This window comes from Pagrus pagrus (genome assembly GCF_965226575.1).
Source record: "Pagrus pagrus genome assembly, chromosome: 24".
Taxonomy (NCBI): Eukaryota; Metazoa; Chordata; class Actinopteri; order Spariformes; family Sparidae; genus Pagrus; species Pagrus pagrus.
In genome coordinates this window covers 748,162-768,939 of record NC_140206.1, presented here as the reverse complement: position 1 = coordinate 768,939, position 20,778 = coordinate 748,162, and the positions used below count along the sequence as shown (strand labels likewise).

Below are 20,778 nucleotides of genomic sequence, written 5' to 3'. Positions count from 1 at the left end.
AGCTCCAGAGCCTCCAACAGTGACAGCAGAGTCAGACAGAGACCAGTCAGACAGAGACCAGTCAGACAGAGACCAGTCTGCCAACATGCCGCCTGCTGCAACCAGCACATTCCTGACACATGACACAACTACACACACGAGGCAGCCTGAACGCCTCATCCTCAGCTGAGCTACAACACGCTAACAAAGCTAACCTTCAGCCTCCAGCTGCAGCACCGAGGCCTCAGCGATCGGTCCAGTTTTATGTCACATTACACTGAATCTCATCGTGTTTTCATGGTCGCTCCACATTTGACTCCGTCTGGAAGTTTCTGACCTTTTTATAGTCCGAAGGATCAAACTGGATAAATCAGCTCCTCAGGACGTTTGCTCAGCGTCTTGAGGCACAGATGAGATAAGTTCAGCTCAGAGGACGTCTCTGAGGAGCGGTGTGACTTCTCGCTCTGTGTGCGTCTAAAATAAAACTTCATGAAGGAGCTAAATGACACCTGTGTGATGTGTTTGTCTGCAGTGAGTAACCCCATCCCCTCCAACATGAGGTCGGAGGCCAAGAAAGCCGCCAAGATCCTGAGAGACTTCACGGAAATCTCCAACAGGAACGGACCGGACAAACTCATCCCCGGTAAGGATACGTCACCTGCTGTCTGAGAGTGAGAGGAGGTTGGAGGAGGTTGGAGGAGGTTGGAGGAGGTTGTTGGAGGTTGGAGGAGGTTGGAGGAGGTTGGAGGAGGTTAGACGAGGTTGGAGGAGGTTAGAGGAGGTTGGAGGAGGTTGGAGGAGGTTAGACGAGGTTGGAGGAGGTTAGAGGAGGTTAGACGAGGTTGGAGGAGGTTGGAGGAGGTTAGACGAGGTTGGAGGAGGTTAGAGGAGGTTAGAGGAGGTTGGAGGAGGTTGGAGGAGGTTGGAGGTTGTTGGAGGAGGTTGGAGGTTGTTGGAGGAGGTTAGAGGAGGTTGGAGGAGGTTGGAGGAGGTTGGAGGAGGTTAGACGAGGTTGGAGGAGGTTAGAGGAGGTTAGAGGAGGTTGGAGGAGGTTGGAGGAGGTTAGAGGTTGTTGGAGGAGGTTAGACGAGGTTGGAGGAGGTTGGAGGAGGTTGGAGGAGGTTAGACGAGGTTGGAGGAGGTTAGAGGAGGTTAGAGGAGGTTGGAGGAGGTTAGAGGTTGTTGGAGGAGGTTGGAGGAGGTTAGAGGAGGTTGGAGGAGGTTGGAGGTTGTTGGAGGAGGTTGGAGGTTGTTGGAGGAGGTTAGAGGAGGTTAGAGGAGGTTGGAGGAGGTTGGAGGAGGTTAGAGGAGGTTGGAGGAGGTTGGAGGAGGTTAGACGAGGTTGGAGGAGGTTAGAGGAGGTTGGAGGAGGTTAGAGGAGGTTAGAGGAGGTTAGAGGAGGTTGGAGGAGGTTAGAGGAGGTTAGAGGAGGTTGGAGGAGGTTAGAGGTTGTTGGAGGAGGTTAGACGAGGTTGGAGGAGGTTAGAGGAGGTTAGAGGAGGTTGGAGGAGGTTGGAGGAGGTTAGAGGAGGTTAGAGGAGGTTGGAGGAGGTTAGAGGTTGTTGGAGGAGGTTGGAGGAGGTTGGAGGAGGTTAGAGGAGGTTGGAGGAGGTTGGAGGTTGTTGGAGGTTGTTGGAGGAGGTTGGAGGAGGTTGGAGGAGGTTAGAGGTTGTTGGAGGAGGTTAGAGGTTGTTGGAGGAGGTTAGACGAGGTTGGAGGAGGTTAGAGGAGGTTAGAGGAGGTTGGAGGAGGTTGGAGGAGGTTAGAGGAGGTTGGAGGTTGTTGGAGGAGGTTGGAGGTTGTTGGAGGAGGTTGGAGGAGGTTGGAGGAGGTTAGAGGAGGTTGGAGGAGGTTGGAGGTTGTTGGAGGTTGTTGGAGGAGGTTGGAGGAGGTTGGAGGAGGTTAGAGGTTGTTGGAGGAGGTTGGAGGTTGTTGGAGGAGGTTGGAGGTTGTTGGAGGAGGTTGGAGGTTGTTGGAGGAGGTTGGAGGTTGTTGGAGGAGGTTAGAGGAGGTTAGAGGAGGTTGGAGGAGGTTGGAGGAGGTTGGAGGTTGTTGGAGGAGGTTGGAGGAGGTTAGAGGTTGTTGGAGGAGGTTGGAGGAGGTTGGAGGAGGTTAGAGGAGGTTGGAGGAGGTTGGAGGTTGTTGGAGGTTGTTGGAGGAGGTTGGAGGAGGTTGGAGGAGGTTAGAGGTTGTTGGAGGAGGTTAGAGGTTGTTGGAGGAGGTTAGACGAGGTTGGAGGAGGTTAGAGGAGGTTAGAGGAGGTTGGAGGAGGTTGGAGGAGGTTAGAGGAGGTTGGAGGTTGTTGGAGGAGGTTGGAGGTTGTTGGAGGAGGTTGGAGGAGGTTGGAGGAGGTTAGAGGAGGTTGGAGGAGGTTGGAGGTTGTTGGAGGTTGTTGGAGGAGGTTGGAGGAGGTTGGAGGAGGTTAGAGGTTGTTGGAGGAGGTTGGAGGTTGTTGGAGGAGGTTGGAGGTTGTTGGAGGAGGTTGGAGGTTGTTGGAGGAGGTTGGAGGTTGTTGGAGGAGGTTAGAGGAGGTTAGAGGAGGTTGGAGGAGGTTGGAGGAGGTTGGAGGTTGTTGGAGGAGGTTGGAGGAGGTTAGAGGTTGTTGGAGGAGGTTAGAGGAGGTTGGAGGAGGTTGGAGGTTGTTGGAGGAGGTTGGAGGAGGTTGGAGGAGGTTAGAGGTTGTTGGAGGAGGTTGGAGGTTGTTGGAGGAGGTTGGAGGTTGTTGGAGGAGGTTGGAGGTTGTTGGAGGAGGTTAGAGGAGGTTGGAGGAGGTTGGAGGAGGTTAGAGGAGGTTGGAGGAGGTTGGAGGTTGTTGGAGGAGGTTGGAGGAGGTTGGAGGAGGTTAGAGGAGGTTGGAGGAAGAGAAAACAGAAAGAGAAGAAGACGAGATGAACTAAAATAAGAAGGAGTCTTGCAGGAATCCGTTTTTTATGATTATTTCTCTGAGTTGTTTCTTCACATGCGAGTGACATAAAACCCCACTTTTATAAAAATAAAAAACGCAAACTTTTATTTTGAAGTAGACTCGTCACAGGAAATGTTTTGAGCCGCACCGCTGTCGTTCAGCTTAAAGAGCGAACAGCATTAGAGGTGGGATCAGTCTGATCCAGTCTGTCTGACTCTGGTTTTGTCAGAACCAAACTGCAGTGAGATGATGTGAGAACAATGTCTCATGTCTCCTGGTGACAATCAGACGGCAGGTCTTTCCCTTTTGGTGCCAGTCTGTGTGAGGAACGTCTCCCCTGCAGGATCTCGTCCTGATTGTCTTCATTCTAACAACCTTCTCAGAGTTTGGTCACCAGCAGCAGCTCTCGGTACAAGAAGCTTTCTGAGTCGGCCTCCTGGTGTTTTCCTCGTACAATCACACGTTTTGTCTTTAACAAACAACTGAAAATAGACCTGTATCAACTGTGTGTACTTTGTGTGTGTGTTGCAGCTCATGTGATAGCGAAGGCGGAGGGTCTGGCCATCATCTCCGTCATCAAGGCCGGCTTCATGATCACAGCCAGAGGAGGCAGCGGCATCGTCATCGCCCGCCTCGCCGACAGACGTAAGAAACCGAGAGAAAACGCAGGTTTGAGTGGCGTCTCGCTCCGTGACGCTCCGCCAACAGTCGGCAGGGTTTCTCCTCCGCGACTCCGCACAGACCTTTCATCTTTTTGGGAGGTTTGATGTTGCCGTGGTTACAGAGAGAATCTCCCTGCAGCGTTGGCAGCGGCGGCGTGCAGTCATCTGATGTGTCACAGCTGCTCACGGCTCTTCCGGCGCCGCCGCCTCTGATATTTCGGTGGCGGATGCCGGGAGTTTGTCGTCGTGCCAAGAATCCGCCTGTGATCACAGGGAGCGGGCTGACGCCTCGCCTCCTCTCCAGGGCGTCTCGGTGGTTTCAGGCTTTTCTGACTAATGGGAGCCTCTGAATCAAACGGAGGAAACAGTGGCGCCCATTAAAAGTGGAGCGACGCATTCTTGATTTCATCAGAGTGAAGAAAGAAGTACAGAGTTGAATTAAAGGGCCAGACTGCGCTTTTTCTTTAAATTCTGATAATCAGAGAAAAGCTTCAGACTGACCTCAGACCAGATGATCCAATCATTTATTCCCTGATCAGACTCAACTCTGACTTCTTTCAAAACAAAATCACAAAGTTATCACATCAGAGTTCACGTAGAATAAATGAGACACAAAGAAAACACAACAATAATATCAGATTAATAATCTCTGTAATCTGGGAAATAAAAAGTGAGGCTAACAAGATGTGATGACAATAAACGTTATTATACAGCAGGAAGAACATAAGCACAAAGACACAGAGCTGAACAGATTGTCATGAAGAGTTGTGAGTCTGCAGCTGTGTGTCCTCGAGCACCGCGGTCATAAGAATTAAAAATCTTTTTTTAAAAGGCGTCACTGATTCTGCAGATGTCCTCTGAGAAAACCACGAGAGGGCTGCAGCCTGACAGGCAAGACCCAGGGCAACATGTCCTCTCACTGTGTGTGTGTGTGTGTGTGTGTGTGTGTGTGTGTGTGTGTGTGTGTTCAGGCTGGTCAGCACCTTCTGCCATCGGCATCGCTGGTCTGGGTGGAGGCTTCGAGATCGGGGTGGAGGTGAGTGATCGCGTCCACATCCTTCCTTTGTTTAGTGTTTTATTTTTGTTTTGTTTAATTTTGTGTTTTTTTTCTTTTGGTTTTTTCTTTTAATGTTTATTATTTACATCATTTAGTTTTTATAATTGTTGTCATTGTTTTCTTTCTTACTAATGTTTCACATTGTTTCTGTGTATTTTATGAGACCGGATCAGAACACGGTTCCTCCTGAGTGGAACTGAAGGTAACAAGTTGTGAAATGTCTCCCCCAGGTGTCGGACCTGGTGATCATCCTGAACCAGCGGCGGGCCATCGAGGCGTTCACGAAGGGCGGGAACCTGACGCTGGGCGGGAACTTCACGGTCGCCGTTGGACCGATGGGCAGGTGAGTGTCTGTGTGTGTGTGTGTGTGTGTGTGTCTGTCTGTGTGTCTCTTAATTGCCTCTCACCTGAAGGTTTGATGTAGATCGCAGCTTCCAGCTCGCTGCTGCAGGTTTACGAGACGTTTAATGATGTTTGTGTTTTGGGGCCTGCAGCAGAATCAGTTACAACCTGCGATGTGATTTACTTTAGACGCTGTGATTTATGTGCGAGCGGTTAATTTTAGAATCAGGAGGTCAGTGTTGATTCAGGGCGGCTCGACAGGTTTTTAATGTGTGTGTGTGTGTGTGTGTGTGTGTGTGTGTGTGTGTGTGTGTGTGTGTGTGTTGAAAGGTGTGTGTGGGCGTGGCCAGGTATTTGACTCGCAGGCAAATTCTGACATAAGAATTGGCAGTGATTTCTTTTAACTGCAGACAGAAAGAAAATACAGTTAAACGTTTACCTCACTCTGTCTGGACTCCTGAGTCTCCCACATGAGCAGAGACACATTTATCTTGCAGAGACAGACAGGAAGCTCTGCCGTCACGTTTCAGCTCTTCAGAGACACATTCAATCAACTGTAGAGGAGAAAACACCAAATGAAGCTGACAACAGACGGATTATTATTATTAATCATATTATTATAAGCATGATTATTGGTATTTTCATAATAATATAATTATTATAATAATAATTATATAATTATTATTATTATTATAGTGTCACAATATTGATATCGAGGTGTTTGGTCTGTGATATTTGTCCTCACAGTTCTGAAGAGGCTCTGAGAAGATTTTGTGATTATAGCTGAAGAATGTTGCGATCTGATTTTGAGAATTTAGTCCGACTTAAATTTAGTAAGTTAAGTATTTTAACTTACTAAATTTAAGTCGGACTAAATTCTCAAAATCAGATCGCAACATTCTTCAGCTATAGTTCTTCTGCAGTAATATATTGTGTTGGTTTAATATGTATTTGTATCTTTAAAAAACTGTATCATCTGCAAAGAAATGGTGTTTTTGAACCTTAAAAACATTATTATTATTATTATTATTATTATTATTATTATTATTATTATTGTTGTTGTTGTTGTTCCAATAACACAACTTTATATTGATATTATATTGATATCAAGGTATGTGGTCAAAAATATTGTGATATTTGATTTCGATGCCCAGTGCAACATCTATGTAGCGCTGTAGAGACGATTTCAAATGATCAAGATATATCCTAAAAATGTTGTGATATTACTTTAAGACAATATTCCTCAGCTCTGATTAAGTCTGAATGAATTCAGACAGTTAAAGTCCTTTTCCTCAGTAATGCATTGTGTGGATTTCATGTGTATTTGTAAAAGGGTGAGGTTGAGGCGAGGGGTGTTTAGTTGGTTGCAAAACAAAATAAATCAAATGAATCACAAAAAAACAAGAAAGGCTGATCCAGGATTATGAGCACAGATAACGGCTCCATGTTTTTCAGTTCATAAATATCTATAAAGACCCAAAACCCCAAAACTGTTACGGAGATAAACACAGATCACCTTTGTCTTCCTGTCCGTCAGGAACGTGGAGGCGGACGTGGCTCTGCGCAGCACGGCGGCGGTCTTCACCTACTGCAGGTCCAGAGGCTTGTTCGCAGGTATTTCTCTGGAGGGATCTTACCTGATCGAGCGCAAAGACACCAACCGCAAGTACGACCACGTGTGTGTGTGTGGCGCCTGTTCACGTGAACGCTGATGTAGATAATAAATAAATGAGCGTTTGTCTGCACACACTGCAGGTTCTACTCCCAGGACATCCGTGCGTCGGCCATTTTGAATGGCGATGTGGACCCGCCTTCAGAATGCTCCGACCTCTACCACATCCTGGACGCCTACGCTGAGGCGTACACGGCCGACTGGTGCAGCAAGAACATGCGTACGAAGGTAAACGAGACGTTTGGACTCATCGTGGTCGACTTCAACCAGACATGTTGACAGGACGCTCGAGGATACTCCAGCGTGACAGGACGTGTCCTGATGTAACTTAAAGTCGTCTTATGATTGAAGTGATTGTCTTTGTCGGTCTCTTGATGAGGAAACCGTGTTGATCAGCTTGTGTCCTCCTCCAGTCTGCAGCTCCTCCATCCAGACCTCCAGCTCCTCCTCAGCAGAGAGCGTCCGCCAGCTACGAGCCTCCAAACACTGGTGACACCGACCCACGTGCTGTTACAGTGTATATATGTGTGTGTGTGTGTGTGGTGGAGACAGTGTGTAATGGTGTGTGTGTGTGTGTGTGTGTGTGTGTGTGTGTGCAGGTGCAGGTGCAGGTGCGACTAGAGGCAGTAAGAACGTCCTCTACCCGAGCATCTCCATCTATAAATCTGACACCTCAGGTGAGTTTCCTTTCCTACCCCCTCACATCCTTCACTGCTTCCTCTTCTCATTTTTCACATCCCTTTTTCCTCCCTCATTTCCTCCCTCCTTTCCTTCAATACCTCCTCATTTCCTTCTTTACTGGAGTCTCTCCTTCACTTCACCTCCTTCCTTCACATACATCCCTTTTCCTTCTTTACGTTCTCCTTCCTTCTCTGGCACTTCCTGTCCTCCATTACCCCCTAACGTCCTTCATTTCTTCATCCTTCCCTTCTTTGCCTCCTCCTCCCTTTTTTTTTTTTACCTCCTCTCCTCCTTCACTACCTTCAGTTTCCTTTCCTGTATGCATCCTTCTCTTCTTTCTTCTCCACCTCTTCCTTTCCTACCCCCTAATTTCGCTCACTTCTACCTATTTCTCTTTCCTTTTTTACCTCCTCCTCCCTTCTTTCCTTCACTTCCTACTGTTTTCTTTTACCATGCCTCCTTTCCTACACTATATCCTCTCCAGGTTGAAGCTGTGGCCACTAGAGGGAGCCAACTGCACACACACACACACACACACACACACACACACACACACACACACACACAAACACAGACACAGACACACACACACACACACACACACACACACACACACACACACACTGTGCACTCAGGTGTTTTATTAACTCACGGCCTCGATGAACCAGCTGATATCAACACACACAACTCATCAATAACCCTACTGTGTGTGTGTGTGTGTGTGTGTGTGTGTGTGTGTGTGTGTGTGTGTGGCTCCCTCTAGTGGCCACAGCTTCAACCTGCAGCTGCTTCGCTCGGCCTCAGAACAACACTTCTTTATTTCTCAGTGTGGACTTTCACGTTGTCGTCAGTGTGTTCGAGCTCAAGCTAATAATTATCAGTTAATCAGATTTAATCTCCTCAGTTGAATCTTTTGTTCATCAGAGTCGCTGGTGCCACTCATTTTTCAATGAGTGGCACCAATTATTAAAAAAAGATCTCTCAGCCCAACACTGAGCCCGGTTCTGCTCGAGGTTTCAGTTCTTCCTCTGCACGGTCAGCAGGTGCTGCTCATGAGGGAAATGTTGGGTCTCTGTCAATAAATGAATGAAGCAGTTTGGTTTGGAGCTGCTCAGTGTGGAAAGTGTCATGAGGTGAATCAGTTGTTGTGAATCAGGGTTGATGTGATTAGTGTTGATTTCTATACCTGTGGATGGAGCTAAGCTAGTAGTAGCCACCTCTTTCCAGTCTTTATGCTAAGCTAAGCTAGCAACGATTGTAGAGGTACAATTAAATTAATCATGAACATCATTTTAAGTAAAAGTGTTACGATATGAAATCATCACGCTGGGCTGTGGAAATAATTTTTAATTGAATCAATTAATCAAGAAAATAAGAACAAAAACTTGTCATCCACGTCTCCATCAGAGAGCGACCAAACTATTTCCAAAAGTATTGAATTATTTCTTTAAATTAAGTAAATCTACTTTTTTACTTTTCCTCTAGGTCGAGCACCACCAGTGGGCGGAGCCAGCGGGCAGCTGGTCGTCACGGCGACGCACCCGTACGCGGGTCAGCAGCCCGGCGACCTGAGCTTCGCCCCCGGCGACCGCATCACCGTCATCACCAAGACCGACTCCCAGTACGACTGGTGGGAGGGAGAACTGGCCGACGGGCGGGTCGGGATCTTCCCCGCCAACTTCGTCTCGTTCTGACTGCTGCCCCCGGTGGCCTGAAGGACGAACTGCAGCCAACAGAAGTTTCTACAGGAGGCAGTTTGGAGCTGCGATAATGTGAAACATTGACTGACAACTAGTCTGAGCATCACTTGATTAAGCAAAACAACATTTGATGGTTTTCGGTTCACGAATTATCGTCAGTGTTTCCTGAATTGTTGTTTAGACCAAAACATTTATCGATTGAAATCGAACCCAAAGAAAGAAAAGTTAGAAACTCGGGTCAAAGAAGTTGTAAAAAAACCAACAATTAAAAGTAGCAACTTTGGCGACTTTGGGCTTCCGTAGCTTTGTGAGTAAAAAAGGGTTGAAAGGTTTTTCTTGTTGTAGGAATATAATGGGAGTAAATGAGTCGTGATTGAAGCTTTAGTTGGGCTGTGTAGAGGTAAAAACAAACAATCACACATAATGAAAAGTTTTTTAACAATTAAAATAAAGAATTATTATTATTTTCTGCACATCTGATCTGCAGTGGTGAGTTCAGGGGACTGTGGAGCGTCTGAAATCTCAGCACTTATCGTTACTTTTAGTCTTTATTCACAGGTCATCATGGAGGTCACGGTCGTGTTACAAACACGGCGCTCGTGTTGGGGTCCTGCTTTATTAATTACTGATTAATAATAAACTTTGAGGTAAAGCTTGTGTTACTTTTGGGAACGTTCATATCAGATAATATTTAAAGCTTCTGGGATCTGTTACTGCCTCCATACAGCGGGTGGTGTGGATTTATTTTTGTATCCGTTCATATTTTATACATAATGACGACAACAGGAAGTGAGTTCTGTTCACTAAAATAATCATGTGGTGTTTTGGTGAATTATTTTTTATGGATCATAAATAAAACAACATGTAAAGAATTTGCTTATTTTTGTCCATTTTGTCCAAGAAAGTCCAAACATTCGTACAATATTGAAAGATCTCTGTAAAACGACATCAGACCAAACTAAATCTGATGAGTTTACTGCTGAATCATCAGTTTTTGTGTTTTTAAACTTGAGGATGATCCTGAACGTCTCTCCCAGTCCAGACCGAAGTAAAGCTGTTGGACCATCTGAGTACAGACGTTAACGTTATCAACGTTAAGTTGTCAGAAGCTTCAGGCATTAATCTGTCCTGATCTAATCCTGCAGACGAGCTGTACCCGCCCCTGTTAGCTGGAAAACACAGCAGGTCCACATCATACAGTCGCACACAGTCCAAGTTTAAATTTAATAACGTCAGTGAAAATAAACACAACACATGTTTTTATGAGGAAATATTCAGACGCCAGGTAAAAATGTGTCCTGTTCTGAGCTCAGAGTCGCCTGCCTGAGAGTAACAGCAGCATTAAACTCATCATAGCTCTTTATTTCCTTCTTCACACTAACTGTGTGCAGATTAAAGTCAGAAACAAGAGCTGAGCTGGAGAAACAGACTATTCACAGAGCACAACACAGAAAACTACATCAAGTTCAGGGCTTTAAAAACTGATATAAACTATATATTACTGGATCTGAACTCTCATTGGCTACATGATGCATCAATCACCTGGAGGCTGGCGTGTGATTGGCTCAGGAGAGAGGAGGAAGAAGAGAGAGTGGCTCACTGGTCTACACCATCACTCATTGGCTGTTGTAGACTCTAGGGCGGGCATAGAAGCTCCTATCTGCTCAATGAGTTGTCAATCAAACGGTCAGAGGTCGGCAGCCATCTTAGGTAAAAGCACGACAAAGAATTCAGTTTGTTGTTTTTTTGTCTCCATTTAAAGATGAACTCTGTTTTGGACTAAATGTGTGACTGAATGGATCCAGAGGACATCTGGAAGTTGTGTTGGAGTTTGATGCTCGAGTGAAACACTCAGACACTTTACTGGTGAGTTGGTGAAACATACACGTTTGTTTGTTTGATTGTTTGTTTGTTTGTACCTTCCTGGTGTGGTTGTAAATTGAAATGGTTTACGTGGATCGCAGTAATCTAAGCTTTCTAACATTGTATGGAGTTTCACTTGAAACCTAGCCGTTTGCTAAACCGTGTTAGTAAAGTTTGTTGAACTCGCCGTCAAAATGAACGTAAACTGATTTATGTCCGAATGTTCACAGAAAACCTGCCGAAGAAGCTTTAAACTGATTTAATTACCTGTAATCCAAATACTTTACAATTTAGAGGTAATTTGAGTATTTCTATTTCTCAGATGCCTTTGAATGTGTTCAAGTCAGCATGAATAATTTAGGTCAACAAACGTGATTTTAAACCTTTGTATGTTTTTATATAGCCACCTATTGTAAATAACATTTAATCAACAGCTGCCAAATTTATGGCAAAAACAACAAAACTGAATATATGAGTGAAGTCAGCACTCACCAGAGACTGGGTTCCTCTCTGTTATCTTCTCTGTACGTTCATGATGTAAACTACGTTTCCCTCCATTCAGCAGGAATAAAGAATTACAGCACGTTAATGGATTTCAGCTGCTCAGCGGCTCGTTACCATAAATCCACGTTTTAATACCAAAAGTTTAAAATCAAACTCTGCAGGCTAACGCTAACAGAGTCGCTCCTTAATCCAAAACACCGGCGTCTGTCCCTCCCCTCCCGTCTGTCAGTCCAATTAACCACACAGAACAAAGATCATGTGTCTGACAAACGTGTTTATTCCTGCTGTAAAGTTGGACATTTTAACATGGGCTCTTATGGGGATTGACTCACTCTTAGAGCCTCAAGTGGCCGTCAGAAGAACTGCAGTTTTCGGTACTTCACCTCTGGAGGTTGTCGTTGTGTAAAGCACATGAACACTTCTTGAATTCTGATCAATAAAAGTTTATTTTCACAGTGATAAAACAGAACAAAGTGACAACAAAATAACAACAACATGAGAATAAAACAAACACTCTTCTTCTCTTCACACACTGATCGCTCTCTTCTTCTTCTTTGGTCTTTAATTTAACATCACAACTAAACACAAACAAACATTAAAGTTGTTTGTTACAGTTTAAACACTGACTGTTCAGATCAGTCCTGTGTGCGTTTCGTCTTTCTCTGCGGGGGGGATCTCCGTTTTCCTGGTTTGGCTGCTCACCAACTTCCTGGAAACACACACACACACACACACACACACACACACACACACACACTGTAACTCGGCAGAATGATTCACTCTGCAGCTGTTAATGTTTGTGTGATGTGATTTATTTCTCTATGGATGTGTGACTTTCTGCTTCTTGAAAAGTGAATTTTAATGTTCAGGTTGTTGCAACGTGACTGAAAACGTGACTCAGATCAGAAGCTCCACGTGTTGTGTGTGTGTGTGTGTGTGTGTGTGTGTGTGTGTGTGTGTGTTGCACAATAGTGTTGAATTGAAGCCTGCAGCGGTCTGTGAAGCCAGAGTGTTGACGAGTGTTGAACTCTGATGTTGAAATAAAGAGAAATGTAGTTAAACGTCAACAGCAACGTTTGGAGTTGTGAGACTGAATGAAAATGCGTTTCTGATGACGACATCTTGTCTTTGAGACTTTATGGATTAGAAATTTGATCAGACTGTTTCAAAGTAGCTCAATCTTGGAAAAAACATTCCTTATAAATTCGGGGTTTGTAGTTTTATATGTTAAGTAAGTAAATTATGACCGTGTTATGTTATGGCATCTCCCATTTGTGGTTGTTTTATGCTTTATTTTTTTAATACAGTGCCCGAAATCTGTGCAACATTTGTGAAGAAGTGTTTCAAAAAGGGGAAATAAGAAGAAAGTAGAAACTTTCTAGTTTTAAACAACCTGGAGACGGACCCAGTTCATACTAGACGTATATTTGTTTTTTAGAGACTGAATAATTTATTCAGTTTTCTTGCCTGAATGTTTAAATGCAAAAATCAGACTGCAAGATGAGCTGTAACTGCCCCTGTAGGCTGGAAAACACAACAGGTCCACATCATATCGTCTTACATGGTCCAAGTTCAAATGTCATAAAAACATCACTGAAAATGAACCCTTACATGTTTGTATGAGGAAATTTTCAGGCGCCTGGTAAAGAAATGGGAACTGTGACTGTAAAAATAATCTTAAATATAAGTCCGATTCAATTAAAAGCCTCTCTGGTAGCTGAGATAAATAAAGTTTTATATGCATCTTTCTCACCGTGTCCTCCAGAGGGCACCCATGCTGGGTGGGCGAGGCCGAGGCTGCCTGTCACAGTCCTCCACCGAATCAGGAAGTGGGACGCCACTGGTCTCAGGCAGCAGCAGGCACAGGCTGCAGCCTACGATTGGTCCACTGCTGTACACAACCATGGCAGCCAATGAGATTGCTCCATTCGGGTTGGAGGGGACAAGGGAGTTGACCAGACAGCCGAGCCGGAAACACAAGTTGACCACCGACACACACCGCTGTCTGTATTACAATGACACCGTTAACATTATATATAGGCAGGTAAACCTCTGCGTGTGTGTGTGTGTGTGTGTGTGTGTGTGTGTGTGTGTGTATACCTGACCACAGTGGGGAACAGCTCAATGCTGTACAGAATAGAGATGAAGATGGCAGCCAGGATGCAGAGTTTCCCCAGAAGAGCCAAACTCATCACCAGCACCGGCTCAGCTGCACACAGAATCAAGATTACCTGATCACTGATCAATAACATGTCAGATAGGATCCTTTTGTTTCTCAGAGACAGCTCAGTCCAGAGCTTCAGGACATCCATTAGCTTAGCATTACTAATGCTAACATTACAATCATGTTTAAAAACATTAGACTAAGATATGAGTTAAAAAAAACATCCACCTTTATGCAGACGATACACTCCTGTCTGTTCCTAAAATCTAGTGCCACTGATGACATATTTCAAAATATCACCTATTTTTAAGAAACATGCTTCTTTCAACTAAAAAATAGCATTTAAAAAATATTTTTTTTTTTTACATTTTCTGTAGTATATTTCAAACACTGGAGTATCATTATTTATTTATTCATGTCAGTATAATGAAAAATAAATATTTAGGTATATGAATATTAATATAATAATATGCACAACACCTACCTGAAGTTAATGTTTAACATTTGTTATATTTGCAAATGTTTATCAATAATTTAAAGTCAAACGTTTAGCATGCTAATGTAATAAAAAATAGATACTTTGGCATGCAGACACAACAATATTCTGTGAGAAAATTTACAAATTACATTTAATATTTGTTACATTTGCTCATATTTTAATAGAGTTTAACAAAATAACATATTTTTGCGAATGTTTTAACAACGTTTTAAAACAATGAGTTGTGGATCAAGGTTTTAGCAAGTTTGTGTTACTAAAATATATGAAAACCTCTAGCCTTAACCTTTAGCCTCTAGTTAATAATATAGCATGTTATCAATACAAACATTAGCAACAACATGTTTTTTTAAATACTGATCTTAAGGAAGTATTTTAAGTTGATGTTTTTAAAATGCTAACATTATAATAATGTCTAAATCATGACCCTGTTGTCAATGTTTTGAGGGATTTTGTTAGTAAACTAGCGCTCTGTAACGAGCCGTAATATTGACTACTGATCAGAGACAAGTGTAGATATTTCACCGCTGTATCTGGACAGCAGTAATGACAGGAAGCAGGCCGCTCCACTCAGGAACAGAGCGAGCACGCTCAGTGGGCGGCGTCCAAGGCGAACCAATGGGATGAGCAGGCAGGGAGCCTCCGATAGGCCGGAGAAGAACTGGGCGGAGTAGACGCCGACGCCAAACGAACCGATGTTCATACAGATGCCGAAGTACGTCAGTGCTGACGCTGCACTGCATGATGGGAAGACAGAGTTTCCATTGCATCATTTACAGCGTTAGTGGCAAATGTTTTTATGGAATGGTGGAAAAAACAGAAGAACGTACAGCGATGAAGGTCAGGACTGTGGTGAAGGTAAAGATTTGATATGTTTGAGGTTCAAAATGTAACTGCAGATTCTGTGCAGGTGAGTGAATGTACAGTCACAACAAACAGCAAAATATTAAAGAAACATGACAGAACTGTTTTCATTACAAAACACTTCCCCTGTGATGCAGCATGTAATCTGTAAAGTAACTAGTAACTAAAGTAATCTAATAAATGTAGTGGAGTAAAAAGAACAATACTTGTCTCCAAAATGTAGTGAAGTGGAAATATAAAGTAGTACCTCAAAAGTTGTACCTACATTGTACAGTATTTGAGTAAATGTACTTAGTTAAATTCCATCACTGATAAACAGTAGTAGCAGGAGTATCAGTGTTTCTGAAAAAAGTAAAGATATGGTGTTAAAATATTACTTTGGCAAAGTGAAAGTCACTCATATGAATAGTACTCGAGTAAAAGCCTCAAGTATCTCATATTAAATGTACTTAAGTATCAAAAGTACAAGTAAAAGTAAATAAAATAAAAATAATAATAACAATAAACTTCTTAATACTCGTCTCATATTTTGTGTTTCTTTATAGTTTGTATGAAACACTGTGACCTGTTGGTGTTTTTACCTCAGGTAGCTCATGATGAACAGCCGCAGCAGGACGGTCGGGTGTCTCAGGTGCATGATGTCACTGGGGGCGTGGCCTCCAGGAGGCGGCTCCTCCTGAGCCTCGGTGGCTTTCTGCAAGTCAGACCAGGCTGAGTCCAACAGCTACACACACACACACACACACACACACACACACACACACACACACACACACACACACAGGGTTCAGTCATTGACTAACACTGACAGTCAAGATGTTTCTATCATGATCATTTACAAAGAGACAAAGATGATTAAAGACAACGGACATCCAGCCAAGAATGAAACTCGAACCAGCAACATGTTTGTCTGTCCGTCACAAATTATATATAATAATATATTACAATATTTAAAATATTAGACCTGTCTACACCACATCTTTACAGAGACCTGTCTCCACCACGTCTTTACAGAGACCTGTCTCCACCACATCTTTACACAGACCTGTCTCCACCACGTCTTTACAGAGACCTGTCTCCACCACATCTTTACAGAGACCTGTCTCCACCACATCTTTACACAGACCTGTCTCCACCACGTCTTTACAGAGACCTGTCTCCACCACATCTTTACACAGACCTGTCTCCACCACGTCTTTACAGAGACCTGTCTCCACCACATCTTTACAGAGACCTGTCTCCACCACATCTTTACACAGACCTGTCTCCACCACATCTTTACACAGACCTGTCTCCACCACATCTTTACAGAGACCTGTCTCCACCACATCTTTACACAGACCTGTCTCCACCACATCTTTACACAGACCTGTCTCCACCACATCTTTACAATAACGTTTGATGTTGATGAATTATATCACCAATCGACAGAAAGGCAACAGTGTTTACTCTTTTGGATTTCTATTATTTTTTATTTCATTATTTTAATAATATATCAGAATTGTTGGGGACTGTTTTCAGCGGTGGATGAATCCACAGTTGGTGCTCTTTGGTGTGTTTTTATGGCCCAGAGGAAGAAGGTCCATCAGGCTGTGATATACTCACAGTACTTGTTAGGAGATACGAGCGTATTTACCAGGTCCAGACAGTGTTTGTCTGCAGGGCTGTTCCTACGGTAACTGTCCAGAGCATCTGTCCTCCTTTTTAACAACAACCAGCGAGGAGACTCTGGGATGGACCTGCAAAGACACAGAAAAAGAGTTAACTCATTAAAAGAGTCATAGCAGACAGGTAGACAGGTGTGTGCACCCACAGGAAGAGTGGCAGACAGACGAGCTGAGGCAGAGCCAGCGACAGGTGCAGCTGTCTCCAGGTGGGGCTGAGCCAGGCCAGCGGAGCTCCGCCCATCGTCCCAAGACTGAAGCAGAACGGCAGGAAGGCCGGTGGCCAGAGGCGAGCGGCAGGGAGGGTCCACTCCACCACTGCAACACACACACAGTTTGTCTTAAAGGGTCAGTTCACAGATCTCTGCACATGGAAACAAAACCACCAAACCAGAAGCTTCTCCTGTATGTATACACTGTCATGGCAACAGCGGCGCTGCAGATGCAGCAGCTGGTAGCTCCTCCAAGTTTCACTTCATTTGAGTTTTTAACTGTGATTTTGCTTTTTCAGCGTTAACGCTGAAACAAGAATAACCTGACAGAATGAATCAGCATGGAAAAGAAAGTGTGAGTATAGGATGAAGAGCTGCGGACTTTGAGACGATCACAGCCCGTTTACACCACGTCTTTACAGAGACCCGTCTACCACGTCTTTACAGAGACCCGTCTACCACGTCTTTACAGAGACCCGTCTACCACGTCTTTACAGAGACCCGTCTCCACCACGTCTTTACAGAGACCCGTCTACCACGTCTTTACAGAGACCCGTCTCCACCACGTCTTTACAGAGACCTGTCTACCACGTCTTTACAGAGACCCGTCTCCACCACGTCTTTACAGAGACCCGTCTACCACGTCTTTACAGAGACCCATCTCCAGAAACATCTTTACAGAGACCTGTCTCCACCACGTCTTTACAGAGACCCGTCTCCACCACGTCTTTACAGAGACCCGTCTACCACGTCTTTACAGAGACCCATCTCCACCACGTCTTCACAGAGACCCGTCTACCACGTCTTTACAGAGACCCGTCTCCACCACATCTTTACACAGACCCGTCTCCACCACATCTTTACAGAGACCCGTCTCCACCACGTCTTTACAGAGACCTGTCTACCACGTCTTTACAGAGACCCGTCTCCACCACGTCTTTACAGAGACCCGTCTCCACCACGTCTTTACAGAGACCTGTCTACCATGTCTTTACAGAGACCTGTCTCCACCACGTCTTTACAGAGACCCGTCTCCACCACATCTTTACACAGACCCGTCTCCTCCACATCTTTTCACAGACCCGTCTCCAGAAACATCTATAAACTGTACATTGCCGACTCTCTCGTTGGCTGTTGTAGGTCCCAGGGCGGACAAAGAAGCTCCTGGCTGCTCAAATGTGACCAACTTCCAGGACACATTGCAGAGAAATATTCTGATGAACTCAAATCAATTAAAGCTCTGATATATTAACCAACAAGTCAACCTGTGAGATCTCTGTTGATTTTAATCAACCACCGTCAGGACAAACTTCACAAGTTTAACTCCACTGCTGGTGGAAGTCTGAAATCTTCCTCAGGTATTTTAGGCTGTAATGAACCTGCTGCACCCAAAGAGTATTTCAAACATCCCCTCCAATCAGAGCTCAGGTCAGAGGTCAGAAAGCTGCTGGAAGCTGACTCGCTTCATTAGCACTCAGCCTGGTCCACGTGCTCTTCATCAGCTGTGTGTGTGTGTGTGTGTGTGTGTGTGTCTGTCCCACCGTGGTCCAATCAGACTCACCGGTCAGCCAGTCAACCACAAACACTGAGGCCAGACTGCTGATAATTAAAGGAGGAGGAAGGGGAGAGAGTTACCCAGACTGAAGGAGCAGATGTTGATGCAGCAGCAGCAGACGCCCGTCAGGCAGCGAACGGCGAGGAAGAGGTGCGGCTGAGGAAGGACGGCAGGCACGAGGCCGCACACGGCGTGCAAGCACACACACACCAGCAGCACCGGACGCTTCCCGTACCTGCACAGACAGAAGTAATGGAGTAGAAGCAGCTGGCGTCACAGAACGGTGTGTGTGATGTGTGTGTTCGTACCGGTCAGAGATGGCTCCTCCAACCAGAGAGCCCAGCAGCAGGCCGACCATGTAGAGAGTCTGACCGTAGGACAACAAGTCTGTCCAACCACACACTGACTGACACACACACACAAATATGTTACTGAAGACAAACTGTTGGGCTCCTGCTGGTCCAAATGCAAACTCAGGACCCAACAATGATTTCACTTTGAGTAGCTTTAATTGAGATTTTTAGTGATTCAGGTTCATCAGACTGTCGTCATGGCCCAGACAGTCATCATCCAAACATCTGCTCGCTGCACCTGAAGCCTGTTGCTCCCAAGAGGCTAAATCTAAGACCTAAAGGCTCAAAGAGGCGAAAAGCCGAGGGACCAAAACTCCTACCGGGTTAATACGAGCACAGTATCAACTAAATTAATGAGCAGTAATCAATCATTCTTTATTTGTATCGCACCAATTCACAACAGAAGTCGTCTCATGACACTTTCCACACTGAGCAGTCTGAACCAAACTGCTTGATTCATTTATTCAGACCCAACATGAGCAGCACCTGGTGACAGTGGAGGGAAAAAACTGCCTTTAACAGGCAGAAACCTGGAGCAGAACCGGGCTCAATGGTGTTGAGTTAGCGCCGTTAGCTGTGCAGCTAGCGGTTCGGGCTGGGAGCTCGGGGACCAGGACGACTCATTTATTTTATTTGACTGTATCCTCATCTAAGTTGCATTTCCTCCACGAGATATTGTATTTTCTGTATATTTTCAATTGCTCAATATAAATCTCACTAAAAAGAAAATGGACTTCCTTTTCTAACATTTAAACTTTATGCTTCATGACTTCTTATCTTTATTTTAAGGTTTATGTTAGGTATAAATAAAAAAAATAAAATGGCTGCCACAGGGCATCAAACCACTCACACCATTCAATCCATTTATATTCTGACCAACCAGGTGCCTTCTTCATAGAGCTTCAGGAAGTAAAGTGATGTCACACGGTAACACCTGACGATTACTTTCATGATATATTTTTAAATATTGATTTGTTTTTTATATTTTTGTGTTTTTGTGATTTTTTCTGTCACATATTTGAAAACAGCACTTTCCTTCTCAACACGACTTAAAGTTAAATAAGTGATGAAAAACAAATTGACGACTCGAGAACAGTAAATGTTCAAATAACCTGTTGTTTTATCATAAAATATAAAATCGAGTTTTTTCAGATGTGTTTCTTATCTGTAAAGTCGAGGGACAGAAAAATGGTTGTTGACCATGATGTCATTTATTTACCTTCTGTTGATCATTTTACTTCATTTCTTTCTTACATATTTCCTCTTTCCCAACATGATGTCATCAAATGTATTTTTATGAACGAACAGCAATTAAATATTTAAAGTGTGAAAAGAGCTGAACTGCACATGAAGACAGAGAAGCAGCTTCAACAGCTCAGATTAACTCTGCAGGGTGAATTGGTGACTAGCTCGTTAGCGATAAAACACACAACAGGTTAATCAGTTAAAGCGTTTTCATCTCGTGGTGGAGCTAGGCTAACATTAGCTGCTCCCCCTGCTTCCAATCTTTGTGCTAAGCTAGCTTAAATGCTTAAATGCTAGGCTACCTCTGGAACAAAAAGGTGTTTCTAAAGCTCCTGGTCACTTGTTCCGGCATGAAAACATTCAGGTTTTAAAGTATTTTACAGAAAAACGTCGCTGAACTCAAATTGAAATATATTAAACATGGTGATCATCACTCACGTCTCCGTTCCCGCTCTCCGTCGTCCAATCGGCTTCATCCTGCCCGGGCTGTGATTGGTTGCTCTCCAACGTTCCGTGCCGAGCGCCGGCACCGGTGATGTTGCCGAGGTGACAAGTAGCCGCGACGATGGCGGCCGTGAAAATGTCGAGAAAGAAGAGGAAAGAGGTGAAGAAGAAGACGAGAGAGAGGCGCCAGTAGACGGACAGCTGCAGCGGAGACATGACGGCTGTCTGAGGTCCTGCAGGCTGAGAGGACGAACACGGTCTGACCCAGTTCAGCAGCTCCACATGTTTCTCTGCTCAGGTCTGCTGAGTGTTTGTGCTGCAGCAGCTGCTGCTGTCAGACACACACACACACACACACACACACACACACACACACACACACACACAGTGTGAACTTTCACCTGGCAGTTTGACCC

General features: G+C 44.5%; 2 protein-coding genes across 7 annotated transcripts in view; one reads left to right on the top strand and one right to left on the bottom strand.

Annotated features, from left to right (window-relative positions):
* sh3yl1 (SH3 and SYLF domain containing 1) overlaps positions 1 to 9,864 on the top strand; it is a 12,497-nt gene extending 2,633 nt beyond the window's left edge. Inside the window, exons 2-10 of one of the 3 annotated variants that reach the window (XM_084347330.1) lie at positions 512 to 622; positions 3,416 to 3,529; positions 4,518 to 4,582; positions 4,834 to 4,946; positions 6,483 to 6,611; positions 6,701 to 6,845; positions 7,031 to 7,106; positions 7,217 to 7,294; positions 8,784 to 9,864. In XM_084347330.1, coding sequence (XP_084203456.1) covers positions 512 to 622; positions 3,416 to 3,529; positions 4,518 to 4,582; positions 4,834 to 4,946; positions 6,483 to 6,611; positions 6,701 to 6,845; positions 7,031 to 7,106; positions 7,217 to 7,294; positions 8,784 to 8,992 — 1,040 coding nt within the window. In that variant the 3' untranslated portion in view covers positions 8,993 to 9,864. Of the gene's footprint in view, positions 1 to 511; positions 623 to 3,077; positions 3,294 to 3,415; positions 3,530 to 4,517; positions 4,583 to 4,833; positions 4,947 to 6,482; positions 6,612 to 6,700; positions 6,846 to 7,030; positions 7,107 to 7,216; positions 7,295 to 8,783 lie in introns of those variants that run through there. The other 2 variants (XM_084347329.1, XM_084347328.1) reach the window with 2 other exon arrangements.
* A 1,855-nt stretch (positions 9,865 to 11,719) lies between these two features.
* Positions 11,720 to 20,672, bottom strand: LOC311253385 (solute carrier family 22 member 13). Of its 4 annotated transcripts, none has more exons than XM_084347309.1 (10): positions 20,357 to 20,672; positions 18,629 to 18,726; positions 18,401 to 18,555; positions 16,703 to 16,871; positions 16,526 to 16,628; positions 15,471 to 15,613; positions 14,551 to 14,762; positions 13,466 to 13,574; positions 13,119 to 13,370; positions 11,720 to 12,074 (listed from the first exon to the last, which is right to left on the bottom strand). In XM_084347309.1, exons 1-10 carry the CDS (start codon positions 20,576 to 20,578, stop codon positions 11,996 to 11,998), a joined length of 1,542 nt encoding a protein of 513 aa, XP_084203435.1. In that variant the 5' UTR covers positions 20,579 to 20,672; the 3' UTR covers positions 11,720 to 11,995. The 4 variants fall into 4 exon arrangements, with proteins under 4 accessions (XP_084203435.1, XP_084203437.1, XP_084203438.1 ...); XM_084347311.1 differs by having other exon boundaries at positions 18,629 to 18,722; positions 20,357 to 20,437; XM_084347312.1 differs by lacking the exon at positions 18,629 to 18,726 and having other exon boundaries at positions 20,357 to 20,511.
* Positions 20,673 to 20,778: the final 106 nt, after the last annotated feature.